Below are 24,825 nucleotides of genomic sequence, written 5' to 3'. Positions count from 1 at the left end.
TTCCATTTGGGAGCTTCTTCTTCTTCTTTTCTCTTTCTTTCTTTTTTAAGAGAAAAGATATCTCCTTGTGTATGAGGAAGGGGGGGGGGGGATAAAACAGAGGGGTAGTGTTGGTTTTGGGAGGAAAAAGCAGAATAAAAAATGATGTATCAGAGCAAAAAAATTGGAGGTATCCAGTCAGTCATTAAGCGAGAGCCTTTTTAGGGTGGGGCCGCAGCTTTTGCTGGAGCCAGGCTGAAAGAGAGGAGGAGGAGGAGGAGGAGGAGGGTGAGAAGATGTAGAGGAGAGGAGTGCTGATCTAAAAGAGGTGGGGGGGTTCATCACTATGAGCAAGAAGAGGAGGAGGAGGAGAAAGAGGAGGAGGAGGGGGATAGTGTGAAGGGAAGAGGGGAGGAGAGAGGGATGGAGGGATGGAGGGGAAGGGAGGGGTTTAAAGGGTGGGCTTGTAGTCATTGTCAGGCAGCAAGTAAGAGAGGGAGAGAGAGAGAGAGGTGCACCCAGGCAGACCGACTGAAGAGCGTGTGTGTGCAAACTGGGATGAGTAAATGCACTGGGCGGCTTAGCTGTTGATACAGCCACAGAGAGAGAGAGAGAGAAGAGAGAGAGAGAGAGAGAGAGAGAGTGTGTGCGTGCAAGAAAGCGAGAGAGTGCGAGCGCGCGCGAGAGAGAGAGGGTGAGAGAGAAGAAGTGAAAGGGAGGTAAAAAAGGGAAGAAAGAAGCAGAGAAGAAAAAGGGAGGATACAACAACTACAACTATGCTGTGCTGCATAAGAAGAACCAAACCGGTAAACTGCTCTGATTTGCTTTATTCATATTCTCAGCTCTTTATGATGACAAAAAAAATGATGCATCTCAACTCTGAACTTTGTGACTGTTGGTTCGTAGTCAGATCAGGGTGCTTGAGGAGAGATTAGAGCAAATGTTGGTGTAATTTGCTTTGACTCGGGGCCTGGCGTGTCTTTATAGAAGTCTATCCACAGAGCCCAGACACGCCTAGTTAATGTGATTATCCCGCATGAATGGATGTTGCCACAATGCCTCTCAGACCTCACACTGTACTTGCAGAGAGGCACACGACTGTAACTCGATCTCGGGCAGCCCGGCATTCCCTCGTATTGATCATGCACTTGACAAAAGTGACAGATTATTGAAAGGCACTTGATAGATTGTGTATTGTCTCTGAAATACTCCCCTCATTTGTTCAGGAGCTCCACTGAACTCCTCTAATCCAAGATGATTCATATTAATTAGACCAACCTATGTGCTTTTAATTGATGCCTTAAAAGGGGGTCTTGGTGTCTTTTGTATTTCTGTTATCTTGAGCAGAAATGGGTGACACAGGAAAGTAAATTTCCACAGAGAGGAAAAAAAAAAAGGGTGGGGTACGGATTGAGAGAGCAGCACCATCATGTCAGTGGCCTCGGGGGAATACAATGGGAATAAATGAGTCTAAATGGATTATCATAGCCCTCCAGCTTTATAAGTGGATGCTGTCAATTGAGGGTACTATGAAGTGTGCACTCATTTAAAGGGTGTGAAAGGCTGGTGTTGGATAGTATGTAATAACCCAATCCTGTTCTCAGTGGCAGAGAATATAAAAAAAAGAAAGGTGTTGCATGGAAGCGGGTGGGTCTGGACAGTGGAGAAGGAAGGTGGCACTCCTCTGTGCTTCACTCCATATTTCAGCAGCTATCATGGTGGTTTTGTGTGTGATCAGAGCCGGTTTTCTGCTGCTATCTTAAATTGATTGTGATTTTATCGGACTCGTAGCACGCTGGATTCCGGTGGCACTTGACTGCTTCTTAAATGTTAGCCGGGATGAGTCATATTAGCTCTGGCAGGGAGGAGAGAGGGAAAGGAAGCATGGCTTGCCAGTTGAAAGACATGCAGGAAGAGCAGGGCGAGAATGAGCGGCGGGGTGGGAGTGTAGCTGGTGCACATGGAGGTAGATGGAGGGGGGAAAAAGATGCAAGAGGAGGTAGAGAGCCAAGGGAACCTGGTGGGGAATAGAGGTGAAAAAAAAAAGACTGAGACAGGGAGAGAGGCTGCAAGGTATGGGGGAAGGTAGGGAGAGGCAGGCATGCAGCAAAACAGAAACGTAGAGTGTGAACTGGATGGTGGCTACGACCGGCAGGAAATGTGGTGGTGACAGAGCGAGGGATGATGGTTGGAGGTGGCGAGCAGGCGCAAAGGTGGGAAAGATCAAAAGAAAGGAAGCCGGCGTGCTGCACACTGCAGCCATGTGGGTGAGGCACCGGCTTTTCCCACAAAACGCTGTCGCTGCCTCGAGCGTGCACGTCTCACCACAGGGAAAAATATCCTCCCGGCCTACAAGCACTTATCCTCCTCTCTCCTGCTTTTGAGGAGCAGAGGCATAAATTAATCCAGACAGACTCGGCGGTCTTTATGGATGGATGAGCAAAGAGCATGGTATACTGCTTCAAACATGGCAGTATTGCTTTGGGTCCTGCCATTGTGGAGTGTTAAGTGCTGTTGCAACATCTTCACCATGGGAGTGGCTACTAGCACTTCATTTAAGTCTACTCGGTAGCCACAGCCCTGAGCTTCATCTTTAGTTTCATACAGTTTTAGAACAAAATTCTCCACAGAGGATGCTTCCTGTCCTCACGTAAGGGTTAGGGGGAAGATCAAGGATCATATTCTTACAGGTCCATTTTAAACTCAGGTCTTTCTCCATCACCTGGCCTACCCCAAAATGTCATTTCCCCCATAAACCATTCCTTCAAATCCCACTCATATGTGCTCTTTTTCAACTCCGCCCAACTCCATCCCTAGCTCTCCACCTAGCACCAGGATCATACCTGCCCTGTCTGTCCTGTTTCAGCCTGAACCTAAATCCTTCTTGACCAAAATTCAGACCCAGTCTGCTACCTTTAGGATTATCTCCTCTCATACTGTGGCTCCCTGTGCACTCAATGCCCCTTTCCCCAGAGCACCAGCCACAGCCCATATTTTTAGTTCCTGCCTCCACCATGTCCAGCCCCAGCCCCTTTTTCCTCCAGCTTGCCTCCACTTCCTCTTACCCCTCAGCCCCACTGCCCCTCTCCCCATCCTCACCCCCAGCCCCTATGAGATCAGTGGCGATTGCGGAGCCTTTGTTCAGGCAGAGAGTCGGTGTAATTGAATTAAAGGCTGCTCTAGAGGATGTAATGACGCTGGCATATGGCCGCTTATTAGTTGCTGCGGAGCATCTTTTCCCGGGCCGTCGTAAAAGAAACAGTGCATCCTTTAACATCGCTCATCAATTCACCGTCAAAGAGGAGAGAGAGATGGCGAGCGGGGGCTGTGGCAGTCACCACCTGAGCCCCCCTCTCCTCATCTGCAGGAGATAGCTGGCTAAAAGGGTGTGGTGCTCCGTTGTGTGTGTGTGTGTGTGTGTGTGCGTGTGTGTGTGTGTGTGTGTGTGTGAGAGAGAATGAGTGGGTAGCAGTTTGCTCAGTGAGAAAGAGAGTGAAAGACGACAGAAAGAAGGAGAGGGAGATATTCAGCAGTTGCAGACAGCAGCTCGTCTTGGCTCGTTGGTGTCTGGATGCTTCTTGCAGGAGAGCAGACAGCCATTGAAATCATGCTTGAATTTTCAGGAGCAAGGTGTCATTGCAGGAACTATGCCACTGACAGGGTGGCTAATGTTACCTCGCTGCCTGCTTTGGAACTGTGGTAGTGTGACAAATGTTAGGGGAGTTTTTCTTTTTACTGAAATGAGTAAATGTGCTGTATATTTTAGTGCTTACAATATACACAAATCTTCAATAATTACATGTTAGAGTGACTTACATCAAATAAATGAGCAGCTGCACCTGTTGGGTTCGTGATAAAGGGCCTCTGCAAAGCTCCACCATTATAAATGCAAGTATTACCTTTAGTATTTCTCTCCCCTTTTGCCAGCGGCATTCGGTCCTAGGCTGGGCGGAGCGGCGAGGTGAAAAGGGAGTCTCCTGCTTGAATGGATTAGAATTGAAAAAAACAGAAGCATGATTATATGCACGCCTGGCGTGTGCATTAGCGTGAGCTGTGGTTCTGTGGTAATTCAACCAGCATAAACCCCACCGCTCCACCGTGTCTTCCCCCGTTTCGCCTCCCTTCCCCTCCTTCTCCCCCTCCTGAAACAAGTCCCTAATGGCACTGGCAATGAGGCAGTAGGAAGGTGGCGGATTGTTACTGTGTGTCACCATTGGGGGATGGTGTGTGTGAGTGTGTGTGTGTGTGTGTGTGTGTGTGTGTGTGTGTGTGTGTGGTTATGGATCTGCCGGTAAAGCCACTGAATCTCGGGTGTGGTTCTCACGACAGCCGGTGCCCCCCCAAGGACAGAGGCAGACAGGGAGAGAGCACAGACTGCAGCCGATAGGCAAAGCAGGAATAGACACATCCGTCCATCAGACGTTGTACTGAACACATTTCAACACGGCCGTTTAATGCCTTTACAGACAGGAAAGACAGAGGCGTTTGCCCTCTGGGAAATGGCACTCTTGTCAAGAAATTAACCTGTGAGCTATTGTACTGTACATTTAGATTCTGAACATGAAGATGGCAGTAATTATTTGTCACCTACACATTGCCTAGAAAAGTGTCCTACAGCAAGCTTTTAATGCTCTACATTACACTGTAGCTTTTATAATTGCAGGATTGCATAATCCGTTTTACAATCATGCAAGAAAAGCACTTTTATATTGCAAACATTCCACTTTTTGCTGGGTAATAAAAACAGTTTTAAGTGGTTAATGTAGTGTATCTATGGCAACCACAACGACCGTGTTCAAAGAGGAAACACTGCAGGCTAATTGTAATAAGTCATTTGATTAACCTGATAATGCAAATATGTTGCCTCGCTGCAAATTAATCAAGGAAGAGTTTAAACGGTTGTGGAGTCTTGGTGTGAAGACTTAAAGGGAGTGCACCTTGTGGTGTGCCGTACCTTTGGGAGGTGCTGCTGTATTTATGAATGAAAACTGTGTGCCGCACAGACACCGAGTGCAACAGCGCCTGCAGGAGGGTACGTGACCAGGGTTCAGTTAGCAGTCAAGGAGCAATTCTTAAAGGATTTGCAATCATGTTTCTGTTTAGATAACACGAGATCTTAATGCAGTAACAGTCTCAGTCATTAAACGCTCGTATATCACAGCATAATAACTTTTATATGGCAGCTCAAAGTCACTCAGCACTGAATCTTATGGCCTGTGGAAAGATACTACAGCAGTCAGAAAATCACAGCGCAGCACTTTTGAGGGTGATGCACAGACAGATATCAATAATTCAAATGATGATGCTATAATTGTGGTCAAACCATGATGGGGGTCTTTCTTCCCCGACTTCATGTGCTGATATGAGATCACCTGGCACTCTGCAGTGATTTTATTACACTTGCGCTCATACACACCCTGATCTCGAAAGTGAATGACATACCCTCCGTTCCAACAATGATGTCATACCCCCATATTCCCAAACACCCTTATCCATCGCTTTCTCTTTCCCTCTCTCTGTCTGACTCACTGTATGCAGCCAGTAAGTAATTCTATTTAGAGTTAAGTGCTTGGGTCAAATTTTTGGCAATTGTAAGCACCCATGAGATCAGATGTAGTAAAAGCCCAATAAGTCACCAGAGACCTGCATATTATTAAGAGCAGTGGGTGTGCCGGTGGTGCTTTGTCTGTCTCCACGCTGGCTATTTGTTCTAATAGCAGGACACATGCTAAAGTTTATTTCCACACTTAATATCTGATTGTTAAATGAACAGCTCTGCTTCATTTTTTAAACATAAGTCACTATAACTGTGCAGCAATATAAAGCCCCTGAAAATCTACTAACCCTTTCATAGCCAGCTGTATCAGGCTGTTTTTCTTTAAATATTACATTGCACAAAATTGCTTCAGGAAGATGTTGTATATTAGGAATTGCGGGTGGGCCCGGGGCAGGATTTACACCCTGAACCCTGGGGATGGCATGTGAATATAGGTGGAGGAGGTAAATATACCAGCACAGCTGCACCTTGGCCTCTCTGCTCCAATATTGGACTGACACACTGACCCTGAAGAAGACATGTTGGTTTAGCGCCTCGGGCTCTTAAATCATGTCACACAGATGCGATTCCTCACACAGGCAGCTGTCCAAGTCAAACCTCATATCCAGTATAATGACACTATTAGAGACAGTAGGTTATCAGGAGATAGAATGATGGATGTAGTTACAGGGTCGCATTTTGAAAACCATTTCCCCTCAAATTCACTGACCTTAAAGAAGATGCTACTGCTCAGCGACACACACCGACAGCATTGATACATATAACCCCTTTCGGCCCCCCCGCCAGCCCCGTACCGCACCCTGCTGCTCCATCACACACACCCTCTCCTTAACCATGCTGATTGCTCCGCCTGATTTACGAGTTCCTATTGGCCTGCTCCCCTGAGGGGTCAGGTGCACTGCCAATCAGGGTGACATATAGTCTTTCATAGCACCAACCAGCAGACAGCGCCGTGATGAGTTAGCACTCTGGTTGTCAAGGTTACCTTTGATGGTTGGGAGGGGTATGGCAGTGAATGCTGAGGAGATTCTAGCAGGCAGCTCGTTCCCTAGCAGCCGGAGATGGAGATGTAGAAAGCTACTGTACCTAGAGAAAGAGATCAGCTCATTATTTTGTGGAGAGAGCCTCAATTTTGAAAGCTTACATTTTTTTGGCTACAATTTTGAAGATGTCATTAGCAGTGAATCCAGGGGACATTAATGAATGCCATGGAGAGGTTTTACATTTAAGTTTAATTATTCACCAAATCCATTTCAGCACCATTATCAAGAGGACAATAATCATCCTCATGCCTGGATTGAATAACCGCAATAAATGCCTAGAGTCATTTGTCGTGCCCCAAATCCGATTTATTGTGTGGAGACAATCGACCCACACACACATCTGTTATACTCTCGATTCACAATGGCCCTAAATCTCCTCTTTCCAGCACATGAAATGATAAAATTCTGTAGATCCATTATTGTGTCAAATTAATCACTGGATCCTGATAAAGACTTGATACCTGGAAGGACAGAAACAGAGATTCTGCAGTTTTCACATCTTTATCATTTGGCTAACTGATGCTGCACTGCCTGCATGCTCTTTGACAGTTTGTGTTTGCTTCATGTTGCTTATTCACATTCATTTAAGGTGCACATTTAAAGCTTTTGATTGGTTGAACTTTGCCTAGAAAATATTTTGCCTTGATTTATTTGCCTATTCATTTTGAATGTACTGATTCATTTTGTTTGCCACTTTCAGTGCTCATCATTCATTCCTTTATTTGATTTTGATTTCTTTTCATTAGATTTATATGACTCATAGCACAACCCACTATTTGATGGACAGCTATGGATCCAGTTACAGAAGGTAATATCATGGAACCCCTTTCAATATTACGTTGTGTACTGTCCTATTCCTAACCCTGTTCCTCATTCAGTCCTACATCTTTACTCAATTCTAAACCAGTCCTGAAACCCTAACCCAACTTCTCCCCGTCTATAGTCCTCCAGTAATGGCTATAAATACATCAGTTCATACGTTAACTTAAAACCCTCTCTCATAGCACATACTTTTGTCTTTTTCTGACTTCTGACCTTTCAACTCATGACATATTGTACTTTCTTTGCCAGCATGATATTTTGGGATGATCATCCTAAAGCTACATACCCCCACAGTAGAGGGATTCTTTGCAAGTGTTCAGCATTACAACCAGTACATTCCTTTGCTGGTTTCCAGTGGACCTGCTAGATGCTTATGGTAGGTGTTAACTTGCTGTATTGTCTCTTGCCTACCAGGTGGAGAAGAATGAGGATGCAGACCAGAAGATCGAACAGGATGGCACCACCAACAAACCCGAGGACAAGGCCCACAAGGCTGCCACCAAAATACAGGCCAGCTTCCGTGGACACATAACTCGGAAAAAGATGAAAGATGGAGAGGAAGAGAAGGAAGGAGACAGTCCTGCTGCTGCAGAGGAGGCGACAGAGGGGGGAGAGGAGGCAAAGAAAGCAGAGGGAGAGGAGGCACCTGCAAAGGAGGAGGAAGCTGCAGGAGAGGAGGCCAAGAAGGAGGAGGAGACGAGCCAAGCCAAAAGCCCAGTGGCAGACAAGCCAGCTAACTCTCCGGCAGCTGCTGCTGCCTCTCCTGTAGGCGCAGCGACGTCTCCTGTAGCAGCAGCGCCGGCTGCTGCCTCTCCCACGGCCGCCACAGCGCCCTCTGAGCCCCAGAAAGAGGAGCCAAAGGTGGAGGAGAAAGCCGAGGAGAAGCCCAAAGAGGTGGAGGCCCCAGCGGCGGCAGCCAAGAGTCCCACCACGGCCACAGCTGAGGAGAAGAAGGAGGAGAGTGAAGAGAAAAAGGAGGAGGCCAGACAAGCCGATGTGCCTGCTGCTGTTAGCCCGACAGCTGAGAAGGAGGAGCCTAACCAAACAAAAGATAAACAAGGTAAATACTAAAGCTTGTAAGTTCTATTCATTACAATAGAGTTATTTAAAACCCCATTACATGCACACAAGCACATGCCAAGTAAAATAAACCCACTTACATAAGACAAAGGTTCTCAAAACAACATTAGTCAAACAATAAGTTGTGCACATATTTGCGAGGGCAACGAGTTCATGGACAAAAAATAATTCCAGACACACTTTCCAATCAAGAAGCAATTACTTACTGTAAAAAAACTAATAACAAGGAATAGGTAAGCTTTCCCGTAGTCTGCTTGGCAGGCAGTGCAGGAAATAACTGCGTGTTGAGTCTTTGGGATTTAAAGATCTTTGGCAGTGCTCCACCATTCACTGGTTAACACAGAGACACAGCTCAATATTAGATTAGACAGCCTTGTATCTCAGCCTCTGCAAGATGGAAACTCCATACTGATGAGGTGGAGATTGGGATAGAAATACAGGGTTGGAAATAATGTGTGGTCAGGAATGACGTTGTACAATAGGCGACTGCTATCTTGGGAACGATCAGAGTTATTGTTTAGGAGCAAGGTCGTATTGTTGGCTTAATGAGAAAGCATCATGTTTCGTGAGTTATAAAGGTTCATTAACATCTGAGATGACTTCTTATGAATTTCACTTCAGCAAGGCCAACATATTGACGTGGCTGCTACAGTCATTTATTCAAATTAAAATATAAATAGTGGTGAAAATGGATGACCTCATTAAATTCTCTTTACACATCACAACAGGCCAGAAATAATTGATAAGATCTTTGCTGTCTGGACCTCCAGCACAAGCTAACAGATCTAAAAGCAAACCACCATTTGATGTCCAGTTAAAGGGGAATGGTTTACCTGACATGAAACTGTAAGGCCATGAAATTACATTATAATATTGATATAACAAAGTCTTGACATGAACTCATATTTCTGGTCCAAGGACTCTCAGACTGGGTCAGACAGGTAGTTAATGGAGCATGCTCAGTCTGGAGTAGGTGGGGGTGTGAGGTGGGAAACACACGCACACACACTGGAGAACTACACGGAAACTAGGTCACCTAGGCAGCACTGTCTCCCTGTTGTCATAGTTACCACCTCGATGGGATAGCTGCCCTGCATGGAGCAGAGCAGGGATAACAGGTGCTCTGATTTCAATGAATGATTAATGATCCCTACTGGTCACGATCTGCACCGGGGAAGCCTGTCACAAACAAACACTACTTGACAAAGAACTGCTAATTAAGAATCCACTGCTGGCCACAATCTGCTTTACCAACTGCAAATTAATATTCATTACTAAGTCACTTGGTTAAGGTTTATCAGCACACAGACCAGAGTCAAACACACAAGTCTGCCAGGTACTCTGATCTGACTGAATGATTTATGAGGGTATGATCCAGATTCTCCACCAAAGGATAGTCTGTGTCACTGGTTTCACTTAGTTACAGCTGAACAAGTTGTTAACTGTCATATGATGGCATAGCACTGCATATTCACACATTATAATAAACGTTATCTATATAGCATCTTTTACACATGTCTAGTGTGTAGGATTTAGTGGAATCTAGCGGTAGGTTGCAAAACTGATACTTCTACCATGTGCCACGCAGGATGCAGAAACAGGAAAATTTGAAAACATAAATTCCCCTATGTAGAGCTAGTATTTGGTTTGTCTATCCTTGCAAAGTAACATAACACAACAGCAATGATCATTACAATAACCACTTTTGCTATCATATTCTTAATTTTTTAAGACTTTTCAGATTAATCAAAAATGGACTTAATAAAAAAAAAACAGGAGAGGTAACAGGTGAAAGAAAGATTAAAAAGTCACTGAAATGCATCAATTTATGTTGCTGACTTCAGATTCAGAGGATCCAAAACGTCTGAAAGCAGCTTCACCACTAGTCTTTAGGTTTTGGTATGGTGAGCAGCAGAGAGTCTGTGGATCTCAGGGATGTTACCGGGGATATAGCTTTGTATCATATTATAACAGCATCTCATGGTCAATTCCATAAATACCTTTTCAGATAGGTACAATAATCTTCAGGTTCAGCCAAAAACTAACTGGAAGCCAGTGCAGAGATTTAATAACAGGAGAGATGTGATCTCTTTTCTTTCAACCCCTTAAAACTCGGCAGCAGCATTCTGTATAAGCCTTCTTGTAATAAAAGCATGTGCAAGCTTCTCTGATAGAGCTCATATGCAGCAGGATAGTTAGATCAGAGTTGACAGTAACACTCAGATTCCTTGCCTGAGATTTAAAATGCAGAAATAGTATGGTAAAAAGCTTTTTTTCTTTTCTCTTTTGCTCCTTTTGAGCAGTACGGAGGACATCTGTTTTGTCATAAAATTAGTTTAGGTGAAAATTTTAGGTCACCTATAAATTTATGTTACAGATGTAGTTTTCATGGGAATAAATATGGCTCAGGATCAACAGCTATATAGAGTTGAGTGTCATCTGCATAACAGTGAAAATCACCCTGTGTTGACCCCTAGCATTAACAAAGACAAAGAAAATAGTGGACCCGGGGCACAGCCTTGCGGCACTCCTTATGGAATGTCCATTCTTTGAAAGTTGTGCCATCTTGTGTTAAAAACAAAATTACAAATGTAAATTCAGTCCGAGTAAGAAGATTATGTTCATTTAAATTACTGATCGGGGATGACTGATGCCAGTCTTCGCACTTCCTTCCACTTCAGCTCTACTTTATATCTTAGTTACAAGTTCCACAGTAAACTATGTGTCATCCTCTCATTAACATTGTTTACTGAAAACTTAAGTGAAATCAGTGGGCTGAATCTGCAAACCAAGACAAAGATCACCAGAGTTCTGGCATTTGTTTTTCCATCTGCAACTCTTGTTTGTGAATGCATCAGCAAAACTAAACCAGCAATTTAATCACAATCACTGGTGTAGATAACTGAGGTGGCACTGATGACAAAATACCAAAAAATGATGGGCTTTGGCTCTCAGAATTGGGTGAAATTGTATTTGCATCACGCAGCTCAGTGGCTGTAGAGACATTCTCGAGTCTGTCATACTGGCTAACAAGCTAATTACCTCTTACCTGGAACATCACGCTGTCTTGAGTCACACACACACACTGACACATTAGTACAAGCACTGACAAAGACAGGATCGCCCCACTTCCTTGTCTTTCTCTCAGCCTCACCCTCACACACACTCAGTCACTCACATATGCACACACACCCACACACATGCACTCCACCATCCCAATCTCCAATGCAATGATGTCATTCTTTGATGTCTCCTCTTTCTATTATAGGAGTATGAGATCATCATGGTATGAGATCACTGCTCTCAAAGCACTTAAATAATAGGTTGGGTCAGGAACAATAAAATAAAGGTACCAAATACTGTATGACACATCAGGAAATGTTAAATTTTTACTTTTTACTTTTTTTTTTTTTTTAGGGACAATAGACTTATACCATAATACTACTACTACTAATAATAATAATAATTTATGAACAGCAAATTAGCCTTCAGCACAGGATTTAAAAAAGCAAAGAAGAGATATACAAAGACAAATGTAAAGCATTAGGACAATATCACTCACAAACTTGATTAGTAATGGCTTGGTGATGTATCATGGATCGTTATTCAGCAGTATTCACCTCTTAGTAAGCCTCCACTGGATGTTGTTACAGAGCAGTACACTTCAGGCATCACACAGTATTCAATGTGACAGGCCGAGATGCTGCTGTTAGCGTTGTGATGTCAGTTCAAATGTTTCATGGGTCCATTAGGAGCACTCTCCTTCTTCATTATTTACACAGCCAACGTGGGATTTCAGACATTTGGTTGCATCTTCTGAATGACTTGCTCTCAGTTTTAGTCGAGTTGACATCTTGTGAACAACACAGAATTACACAGTTTCTTCTGTGTATTTTTGATATCCACATTTTCATGATTTTTGAATGTTACCTTATGCTTTTTTATACCGAGAACCTTCTGAGGTGAAATATTTAAAACATCAAAAGTAGCAGCTGATATGTGAGATCTTTGATGCTCAGTATCTCAGAAGACCCAGCTAGAGCTTTATTATTCCAGCCCCACAATGTAATATCTCCTCTCCACAGGCTAATTTTCTCTCTTCCTCTCTCCTCTCCCCAACCCACCTTTTATCTGTCATGTCCCCCTTCTCTCCACCCTTCGTTCTCATTTTCCTCCTCGCACTTTGCCTTTTTTTTCTCTCTCTTTACCCTTCGCCCTCCTTCCTTCCCTCCCTCCACCCAGATGCTGCAGAGGAGTCTAAAGCAGAGGAGGCCACCCCAGCAGATGCAGCCGCGGAGGGCACCGAGTCCAAGGATGACTAAGGCAAAAGTCTAACCTAAAGAAAGCAGAATTAAGAGTATGAAGAATAACACGAAAACAAAAATCTAAAAAGGTTGCTCTTTGCCTTCCCAATGTGAAGGCAGTCCGTTTCTATTTGTTTGTCATTTTTTGTGTGGCAATGATTTTCTCATGTTGGGGGAGTTTCCAGCGTTAAGTTTTTTGGCTCAAGCTAATACTATGAGGAAGTGGTGATGTTGATGATGATGACGATGATGATGTTAAAAGTGATGAAAAATGATTGTTACCTTGATGATGATGATGATGATGATGATGATGAAATGATGATGATGATGATGATGATGTTGATGATGATGAGGAGGAGGAGGAGGAGGAGGAGCAGGAGGATTTGATTTGATCTTCACTATGTATTGTAAGTGAATCAGTGGTGGAATGAACGCTCCCAACTGGATATTAACACATTTAAAATGCATTGTGAATGCACCATACTTTATTTGCATCGCAATGCACTTTCTTGAAACACATTTTGCAAATAAAATCTGTACTTCTGCAAATGCACGCACAAAAACAAGCTGGTTATGAAATGCAATTTGAGTTTTCAACACAGTACAAGTGTATTGAAAACACAACAAATAGGTAATGTACCGACACATCGGATGGAGAATAGAATGTATAATTAAATGTGTGACATTTCCAGTTGGGCAGCTTTATCCTGAATCCAAAAACCACATATAGGACAAGACTATTACTCTCTCTCTATTCTGCTTGAGTCATTCAAGCTTGGTTTACACCCCTTTTACAAACTCCCTGTCTACTCACATTTATAATAAAGGACCTGTTGCCATTTAAATGACATGAGCATATAATAAACTTTAGAAGTCAGCTATAGTATTGGTGTAACTGGCTCTTACATGACGATTTGTGTTCTGCCAACCAAACATGAGAACAGTAGCATGAACCATCGAACCAGATGCATGATGGGAACTCTCCCTCTGAGAGGAACTTTTTCGCAGTCACAAAAACTTAAGAGGTGTGGCGGCTTCTTTTTGATGTCTTTGGTGTTGTTATGACAGTTTATATGAATTGGAAAAATACTCTTGCACTGATGTTACGCAAAAAAACAAAAAAAAGTAAAAAGAAAAATCAAACAAACGAGCAAACAAAAAATACTTTTCCCATGTTCCAGTGAGTGCAATGTCCAGTTTCAACCTTATCAAGGAGTTCAAACTTGTGAGAAAAAAATATGAAAAAAATAAAAATGGTTTCAATGTCTGTTTTCAAAATAAAGCAAATGTGCCAATTACTATCATAAATTGTGGAGTTTGTTTAAGCCATGTTGAAAGTTGCTGTCACTTCAGATGGTAGAATATATGGGAGCAAGACTGACTGAATAATTTGGCATAATAGTAATTGGCTGTCTTGCCAAGAGTTAGATAAGAAAATTGATACCACTCTCGTTTCGTAGAGTGGTATTGATCTTCTCATCTAACTCTTGGCAAGAGAAGTAGTATGTGTATTTCCCAAAATGTAAAAGTATTTGTTTGACGAAAGGTGCTGATATCATGCACCAAACTTTCTTAAAGGCATAAGACTTTTACGAGTTACTCAGCGACTCAGAGCAGCTGTGGCTCAGAGGTAGACCAGGTCATCCACTATACTGGCTCCTCCAGGCGATACCCGGCTCCTCTAGTCTGCATGTCAAAGTATCCTTGACCAGGATACTGAACCCCAATGGCTGTTCCATTGGTGTGTGAGTGTGTTAAAAACTGAGTAGCAGCAGCAGTAACAACACCTCACATACATAGGATGCAAATTTCACATTAGAAATTTAGCTTCTGAGTTTTGTTCTGGTTTTCTATCTTACTCGGGAAAATCTGTTGACATGAAACATGAGATACCTGGCTATCCCTTGACCAGAATCCAGGTGTCTGATCATCTGCATGCACATGGTTCTTTAACAGTCAATAATTTATGAACAAATAAAAAATGGTCAGAAGCCGCCATAAGGTACTTGCCACAGTATATCAATTTTGAGCAGAGTACTCCAGCCAGTATATTTTCTCTGAGCAGAGATAAGGTCTTCTCCAGGTTTCTGATTCCATTGTATACATGCAAAAATCCTAATACCTAATACCAACAATAAACACACTCAGTCTTACATCTATTTTCACATTTTTAATCTTATCAGAAAGAGAAAACTGTGAAAAGATCCTGGCAACTGGATGCAGCAATAACATCATGCAAGAGCACATGTAATTGCAGCGAGTTAGAACGGGACCCAAGTGACTTCTGTGAAGAAAGCATGGTGCGGTAAAGAATGAAATAAATAGTAATGACCCCAAGGTGAGCATAAATACCAACCTCAGTCTCACAAAAGTTGTGTGACCTTCACACTAATGAAGCTAGTTTGCTGAACAAGCAGTCCTGGAATAAGGATTAGTTCTCTCAAAAGTTTCTTTCATCAGCCTCTCCCTTATGAGTCATACACTCTTCCATACCTTCCTCCCTTTACATACCCTTATCTTCCAGTTGGACAGAATCCAGCACTGTCCTGACACAATTTCTTTCCCAAACCTCTCTGTTCCATTCAGGGCCGTTAAGAAATTTATGTCAGATTCAGAAGCTGCAGAAAAAGTTTCTTAGGGCTGCCTCTTTCCCTGAGGCCATACTTTGACAAACAATCTGCAATACTGTGACTTTTTTTGATGAGCAATTTTATATCATGCTATACTTTCACATTTTATAACAATTTTGATGTCATACTATAACATGACTTTTTGTACGACCATTTTAATGACAAATTATAGTATGACTTTTTTATGCAATTTTGAATAACATACAATACTTTGACTTTTTAATGCTATTTTCAATGACATGCTATACCATGACATTTTTATGCAATTTTGAACGACATGCTATACGATGACGTTTTTAGGCTATTTTAATCGACATACTATACTGTGACGTTTTCATGCAATTTTGAACTACTTACTATACTATGGCTTTTTCATGCAATTTGAACGACATATTATACTATGACATTTTATATATACTATGACATACTTTACTATGACTTTTTTATGCAATTTTGAAAGACGTACCATACTATGACATTTTCATGGAATTTCGAACGACAAACTATACTTTGACATTTTCATGCTATTTTGAAACTATATACTATATTATGACTTTTTTATGCAATTTTGAACAACATACTATACTATGACTTTTTTATGCAATTTTGAACAACATACTATACTATGACTTTTTTAGGCAATTGTGAATGACATACTATACTATGACTTTTTTATGCAATTTTGAACGACATACGTTTTTATGATATTTTGATATTTTGGTCGACCTGCTATACTATGACTTTTTTTATGCAGTTTTGAACAACATGCAATACTATGATGTTTTTACGCAATTTTGAATAACATGCTATACTATGACATTTTTATCCAATTCTGAACAACATACTATACTATGACGTTTTTATGCAGTTTTAAATGACATGCTATACTATTACTTTTTTATGCAATATTGAATGACATGCTATACTATAACTTTTTAATGCAATTTTGAAGGACTGCCTGTACTATGACGTTTTTGTGCAATTTTGAATAACATACTATACTATGATATTTTTATGTTATTTTGAACGACATACTACACTATGATGTTTTCATGATAGTTTGATCAACATGCTATACTATAGCATTTTTATGCAATATTGAATGACATGCTATACTATGACTTTTTTATACAATTTTGAACAACATACTATACTATAACGTTTTTATGCAATTTTGAATGACATGCTATGATATGACTTTTTATGCAATTTTGAACGACATGCTATACTATGACTTTTTTGTGCAATTTTGAACGACATGCTGAACTATGACTTTTTTATGCAATTTTGAACAACATGCTTAACTATGCCTTTTTTATGCAATTTTGAACAAAAAACTATACAATGATGTTTTAATGCTATTTTGAACATCATGCTTTACTATGACATTTTTATGCTATTTTGAACGAAATGCTATACTATGACGTTTTTATGCTATTTTGAACAAGATGCTATACTATTATCTTTTTATGCAATTTTGAACAACATACTATACTATAACTTGTTCATGCAATTTTGAACGACATGCTATACTATGACGTTTTTATGGTATTTTGAACAACATACTATACTATGACTTTTTCATGCAATTTTGAACGACATGCTCTACTATGACTTTTTTGTGCAATTTTGAACAATATGCTATACTCTGACTTTTTTAATGCAATTTTGAACAACATGCTATACTATGACGTTTTTATGCAATTTTGAACAAAATACTATACTCTGATGTTTTTATGCTATTTTGAACGACATGCTTTACTATGACATTTTTATGCTATTTTGAACAACATGCAATACTATGACGTTTTTACGCAATTTTGAACAAAATACTATACTCTGATGTTTTTATGGTATTTTGAACGACATACTATACTATGACTTTTTACGCAATTTTGAACAACATGCTATACTATGACTTTTTTGTGCAATTTTGAATAACATGCTAAACTATGACTTTTTTATGCAATTTTGAACAAAATACTGTACTCTGATGTTTTTATGCTATTTTGAACGACATGCTATACTATGACGTTTTTATGCTATTTTGAACAAGATGCTATACTATTATCTTTTTATGCAATTTTGAACGACATACTGTATTAAGACTTTTTAATCCAATTTTGAACGACATACTATGACTTTATTATGCAATTTTGAATGACATGCTCTACTATGACTTTTTTGTGCAATTTTGAACAACATGCTATACTCTGACTTTTTTATGGTATTTTAAATGACATACTATACTATGACTTTTTTATGCAATTGTGAATGACATACTATAGTCTGACGTTTTTATGATATTTTGATCGACCTTCTATACTATGACTTTTTATGCAGTTTTGAACAACATGCAATACTGTGACATTTTTACGCAATTTTGAACAACATACGATACTATGACGTTTTTATGCAGTTTTAAATGACATGCTACACAATGATATTTTTATGATATTTTGAACGACATCCTATACTATTACTTTTTTATGCAATTTTGAACGACATATTATACTAAGACTTTTTAATGCAATTTTGAACAGCGTACTATACTATGACTTTATTATGCAATTTTGAACGACTTTTTAATGCAATTTTAAATGACATACTATACAATGACTTTTTCATGCTATTTTGAACGACATGCAAAACTATGACTTTTTTATTCAGTTTTGAACAACATGCTATACTATGACTTTTTTTATGCTATTTTGAACGACATGCTATGCTATGTCTTTTTTATGCAATTTTGAACAAGATGCTATACTATTATCTTTTTATGCAATTTTGAACGACATACTGTATTAAGACTTTTTAATCCAATTTTGAACGACATACTATACTATGACTTTATTATGCTATTTTGAACGACATGCTCTACTATGACTTTTTTGTGCAATTTTGAACAACATGCTATACTCTGACTTTTTTATGGTATTTTAAATGACATACTATACTATGACTTTTTTATGCAATTGTGAATGACATACTATAGTCTGACGTTTTTATATTTTGATCGACCTGCTATACTATGACTTTTTATGCAGTTTTGAACAACATGCAATACTGTTACATTTTTACGCAATTTTGAACAACATACAATACTATGACGTTTTTATGCAGTTTTAAATGACATGCTATACAATGATATTTTTATGATATTTTGAACGACATCCTATACTATTACTTTTTTATGCAATTTTGAACGACATATTATACTAAGACTTTTTAATGCAATTTTGAACAGCGTACTATACTATGACTTTATTATGCAATTTTGAACGACTTTTTAATGCAATTTTAAACGACATACTATACTATGACTTTTTCATGCTATTTTGAACGACATGCAAAACTATGACTTTTTTATTCAGTTTTGAACAACATGCTATACTATGACTTTTTTATGCTATTTTGAACAACATGCTATGCTATGTCTTTTTTATGCAATTTTGAACGACATGCTATACTGTGACTTTTTTATGCAATTTTCAACAACATGCTATACTATGACTTTTTCATGCAATTTTGAACAACATACTATACAATGGGCTCTAGTTTCCCGGCGCAGTGCAGGGTGGCGCAGCATGGCGAACCCCGTGTAGAGGTAGTTTCGAGCAGCGCAACCCGAGGCGCGCTCAGATTGGTAGTTTGGCAGACCGAGGTGCGCTGAGATGGGTGTGGCGGGGCAGCAGGGGGGAGGTGTCGACAGATGCAGCTTGGCACAGTGACAGTTTTGTGCCAAAAGGCTTCGCTGAAGGTGCGCTAAAAGCTCGCCAGCTGAAACCAGGTCTACTGTCAGCGCAGGCGGAGCACAGCCGCTGTAAGCCGAAGATTGGCTGACCGGCGGACAGTGCGGACATGTCACCAAAACCTCACAGGCAGGTTTCCAGAATGTCAGGCACATTAATAATGCAATAAATACCCACAAAAACCACTATTCAACGCAACTATCTGCAATCAGCACATAATTGTATCTCTATATCGACTGTCCCGTCACATCTGATGTCAGATCAAAGGGGACTGGCACGGTTTGGCACGTTTGGCACTTTTGGCACGCGTAATGGAAACCCAACCTGATTTGATTAACACAGCTGCAAACTAATGGTACAACATATTATACTATGACTTTTTTATGCAATTTTGAACGACATGCTATACTGTGACTTTTTTATGCAATTTTCAACAACATGCTATACTATGACTTTTTCATGCAATTTTGAACAACATACTATACAATGGGCTCTAGTTTCCCGGCGCAGTGCAGGGTGGCGCAGCATGGCGAACCCCGTGTAGAGGTAGTTTCGAGCAGCGCAACCCGAGGCGCGCTCAGATTGGTAGTTTGGCAGACCGAGGTGCGCTGAGATGGGTGTGGCGGGGCAGCAGGGGGGAGGTGTCGACAGATGCAGCTTGGCACAGTGACAGTTTTGTGCCAAAAGGCTTCGCTGAAGGTGCGCTAAAAGCTCGCCAGCTGAAACCAGGTCTACTGTCAGCGCAGGCGGAGCACAGCCGCTGTAAGCCGAAGATTGGCTGACCGGCGGACAGTGCGGACATGTCACCAAAACCTCACAGGCAGGTTTCCAGAATGTCAGGCACATTAATAATGCAATAAATACCCACAAAAACCACTATTCAACGCAACTATCTGCAATCAGCACATAATTGTATCTCTATATCGACTGTCCCGTCACATCTGATGTCAGATCAAAGGGGACTGGCACGGTTTGGCACGTTTGGCACTTTTGGCACGCGTAATGGAAACCCAACCTGATTTGATTAACACAGCTGCAAACTAATGGTACAACATATTATACTATGACTTTTTTATGCAATTTTGAACGACGTGCTAAACTATGACTTTTTTATTCAATTTTGAACGACATGCCATACTATGACTTTTTCATGCAATTTTGAACGACATACTATACTATGACTTTTTGATGCAGTTTTGAATGACATGCTATACTATGACTTTTTTAATGCAATTTTGAACAACATACTATACTATGACATTTTTATGCAGTTTTGAATGACATGCTATACTATGACATTTTTATGATATTTTGAACGACATAGTGGGCGGCACGGTGGTGTGGTGGTTAGCACTCTCTCCTCACAGCAAGAGGGTTGCCGGTTCGATCCAGGGCGTGGGAGCCCTTCTGTGCGGAGTTTGCATGTTCTCCCCCGTGTCAGCATGGGTTCTCTCCGGGCTTCCTCCCAACATGCTGGGATGGGATCAAAATATCATGCTATACTAGCATGCTAGTCATGCTATACTAGCATGCTAGTATAGCATGACATTTCAATCGACATGCTATACTATGACTTTTTGTGCAATTTTGATCAACATACTATACTATGACTTTTCTATGCAATTTTGAACGACATGCTAAATATGACATTTTCATGCAATTTTGAACAACATACTATACTATGACGTTTTCATGACATTTCAATCGACATGCTATACTATGACTTTTTTGTGCAATTTTGATCAACATACTATACAATGACTTTTCTATGCAATTTTGAACGACATTCTAAATATGACGTTTTCATGCAATTTTGAACAACATACTATGCTATGACGTTTTTATGGTATTTGAAATGACATACTATACTATGACTTTTTGTGCAATTTTGAACGACATGCTAAATATGACATTTTCATGCAATTTTGAACAACATGCTATACTATGACGTTTTTATGGTATTTGAAATGACATGCTATACTATGACTTTTTTTATGCAATTTTTGAACGACATGCTATACTATGACTTTTTTATGCAACTTTGAACAACATACTATACTATGACGTTTTTTTGGTATTTGAAATGACATACTATACAATGACTTTTTTATGCAATTTTGATTGACATACTATACTATTTTTTTAATGCAATTTTGAATGACATGCTATACTATGACGTTTTTATGATATTTTGAATGACATGCTATACTATGACTTCTTTATGCAATTTTGAATGACATGCTATACTATGACTTCTTTATGCAATTTTGAATGACATGCTATACTATGACTTTTTTTATGCAATTTTGAACGACATACTATACTATGACGTTTTTATGATATTTTGATTGACATGCTATACTATGACTTTTTTATGCAATGTTGAACGACATACTATACTATGATGTTTTTATGATATTTTGAACAACATATTATACTATGACCTTTTTATGCAATTTTGAACGACATGCTATACTATGACTTTTTTATGCAATTTTGAACGACATGCTATACTATGACTTTTGCATGCAATTTTGAACGACATACTATACTATGATGTTTTTATGCAATTTTGAACAACATACTATACTATGACTTTTTTATGCAATTTTGAACAATATACAATACTATGACGTTTTCATGACATTTTGATCAACATGCTATACTACGACTTTGTCATGCAATTTTTAACGACTTCCTATACTATGACGTTTTTGTGCAATTTTGAACAACAAACTATACCTATGATATTTTTATCATATTTTTAATGACATACTATACCTATGATATTTATATGATATTTTGAACGACCTACTATATTATGACTTTTTTATGCAATTTTGAACGACATACTATACTATGACTTTTTTGTGCAATTTTTAAAGACATGCTCTACTATGATGTTTTTATGGTACTTGAAATGACATGCTATACTATGACTTTTTTGTGCAATTCTGAACGACATGCTCTACTATGACGATTTTATGGTATTTGAAATGACATACTATACTATGACTTTTTTATACAATTTTGAATGACATATTATACTATGACTTTTTTTATGCAATTTTGAATGACATGCTCTACTATGACGTTTTTATGATATTTTGATTGACCTGCTATACTATGATATTTTAATGCAATTTTGAACAACATACTATACTATGACTTTTTGATGCAATTTTGAACGAGATACTATACTTTGACGTTTTTATGGTATATTGAATGACATACTATACTAAGACTCTTTTATGTAATTTTGAACCACATGTTATACTACAACGTTTTTATGGTATATTGAATGACATACTATACTATGACTTTTTTATGCAATTTTGAATGACATGCTATACTATGACTTTTTTATGCAATATTCAACAACATACTATACTATGACTTTTTTATGCAATTTTGAACGACATGTTATACTATGAAATTTTTTTATGCAATTTTGAATGACATGCCATACTATGACGTTTTATGATATTTTGATCGACCTGCTATACTATGACTTTTTTATGCAATTATGAACAACATACTATACTATGACTTTTTTATGCAATTTTGAACAACATACTATACTATGACTTTTTTATGCAATTTTGAACAACATGCTATACTCTGACGTTTTCATGGCATTTGAAATGACATAATATATTATGACTTTTTTGTGCAATTTTGAATGACATACTATACTATGACGTTTTTATGATATTTTGATCGACATACTATACTATGACGTTTTTATGATATTTTGATCGACATACTATACTATGACTTTTTCATGCAATTTTGAACGACATGCTATACTTTGACTTTTCCTGATATTTTGATCGACCTGCTATACTATGACTTTTTTTATGCAATTTTGAACAACATACTATACTATGACTGTTTTATATTTTGATCGACCTATACTGTGACGTTTTCATATTTTGATTGACATGCTATACTATGACTTTTTCATGCAATATTGAACGACATGCTGTACTATGATGTTTTCATGCAACTTTGAATACCATGCTAGACTATGATGTTTTCATGCTATTTTTAACATGATATACTATGACTTTTTTATGATCTTTGAACGACATGCTACACTACAACATTTTTACTCTCATCTTGACAGCATACTATACTGTGATGTTTTAATGATAATTTTGATAACATACTAAACTATGACAATTTTGAGGGAATACTATACTATGACTTTTTCTATGACAGTTTTAATGTAATAGTAATCTAAATATACTCATGACAGTTTTGATAACATAATAAACTGTGACATACTATACTATATCTATAAACTATATTATGACATTTTTATTGCATAGTATTCTTGACTTTTTTTTAATGTTGATGTTATTATAGTATGACTCTTTTTTTTATATTTTGGGGGCACACTATACTATGAGTGCTTAAATAACATTTTGGATGGCATACTGTATTTTTACCATTTATGATATATATATTTTCCCTTTTTATGACATACAATACTACATACTGTACTTTGACTTTTTAAAAAATGCCATTTCAACAGCATACTATATAATGAGTTCTTCTGACTTTTTCAACATTGTATTATAATTTGTTTATGATATATTTTTTTATGACACACTATACTGGGACTTTTTATGACATAATGTAGTAAGACATATTGAAGATACACTTTACAATGATAGATTACACTATAATATAATGTCTGTCTATGTCTATTTCACAATGATGTATTTTTTAATGATATTTCCTTGTTATACTTCACTCTTATATTGTTGCAACAATTTTCATGGCACACTATACTATTATGTTTTTAATTATCTCTTTATGATATGATCTTTTACAGGATACTATACTGCTATACTGCTCTATACCCCCAAAGTTTATCATTATTATCTCACGTTTCTTTGGTCTATCCCTTTTATTTAAAAAATATATATCTATTTAAAGCAATATTAAAAAAAGAATTGACTGTAGTTGTAACCATTGCACCCAGTCTTTTTAGATGAAAACATATATTATATAAAATATAATGTCTACTTTTACACACGGCGCAGTCCCCATTGAACAAATGAACACATTTGCTTTTCTCCCCCACATTCTCCCAGCTGTGTGGGGTTTTTTAATGGATACTGTGCAGCTACAGGCATTTTTATAACCCTTTGACACAGCTACATTCCTTGTTCATTTCCATAGTCAGATACTAATAATGACAAAGTATAATGTGTTTATGTCCTCATTCTGCCAATTCTCAAGACATGCTGGGAGCATAATTTGGTTTGGTATGACATCTTGTGGTGAAACACTTTACTGCAGCTGCTGCTGTGGCAGTACACTGCAAAGAGATGTCATACAAAAAGTCATACTGGTATTAATTTGCATCCATGTGTGGTGATAACACCGCTCTTACCCGGCACACAAAAAAAAAAAGTGAAACTGGAACATTCCCTTGGTGGCGAGCTGAAACTCAGTTGTATTTCTCATGCTTTTTGAGGACAAAATGTCTTCCAGAGAGAATACAACAATACATATATTATTTTATTTGCATGTTACACGGTGATAAACACAATTTTACCATTAGGATTCTGTGTGTTCCAAGCTGTCTCCAAAAAAAGAGGTTACTTGCCCCGACATCTCAAGTCACATTCAAATACAGAACAT

General features: G+C 38.9%; 1 protein-coding gene across 1 annotated transcript; it reads left to right on the top strand.

Annotated features, from left to right (window-relative positions):
- Positions 1-304: 304 nt before the first annotated feature.
- On the top strand, positions 305-14,093 carry gap43 (growth associated protein 43). The gene is made up of 3 exons (XM_033630296.2): positions 305-785; positions 7,816-8,461; positions 12,724-14,093. Exons 1-3 carry the CDS (start codon positions 756-758, stop codon positions 12,801-12,803), a joined length of 756 nt encoding a protein of 251 aa, XP_033486187.1. The 5' UTR covers positions 305-755; the 3' UTR covers positions 12,804-14,093.
- Positions 14,094-24,825: the final 10,732 nt, after the last annotated feature.

This window comes from Epinephelus lanceolatus, chromosome 4, assembly GCF_041903045.1.
Source record: "Epinephelus lanceolatus isolate andai-2023 chromosome 4, ASM4190304v1, whole genome shotgun sequence".
Lineage (NCBI taxonomy): Eukaryota > Metazoa > Chordata > Actinopteri > Perciformes > Serranidae > Epinephelus > Epinephelus lanceolatus.
This window is presented reverse-complemented; position numbering and strand designations above follow the sequence as displayed.

Excerpts from the sequence above, each read along its gene's own strand:
- gap43 (XM_033630296.2), top strand. The coding sequence starts at position 756 with ATGCTGTGCTGCATAAGAAGAACCAAACCG. Across the intron at positions 786-7,815 it reads GCATAAGAAGAACCAAACCG|GTGGAGAAGAATGAGGATGC; the intron begins GTAAACTGCTCT and ends CTTGCCTACCAG. Across the intron at positions 8,462-12,723 it reads CCAAACAAAAGATAAACAAG|ATGCTGCAGAGGAGTCTAAA; the intron begins GTAAATACTAAA and ends CCCTCCACCCAG.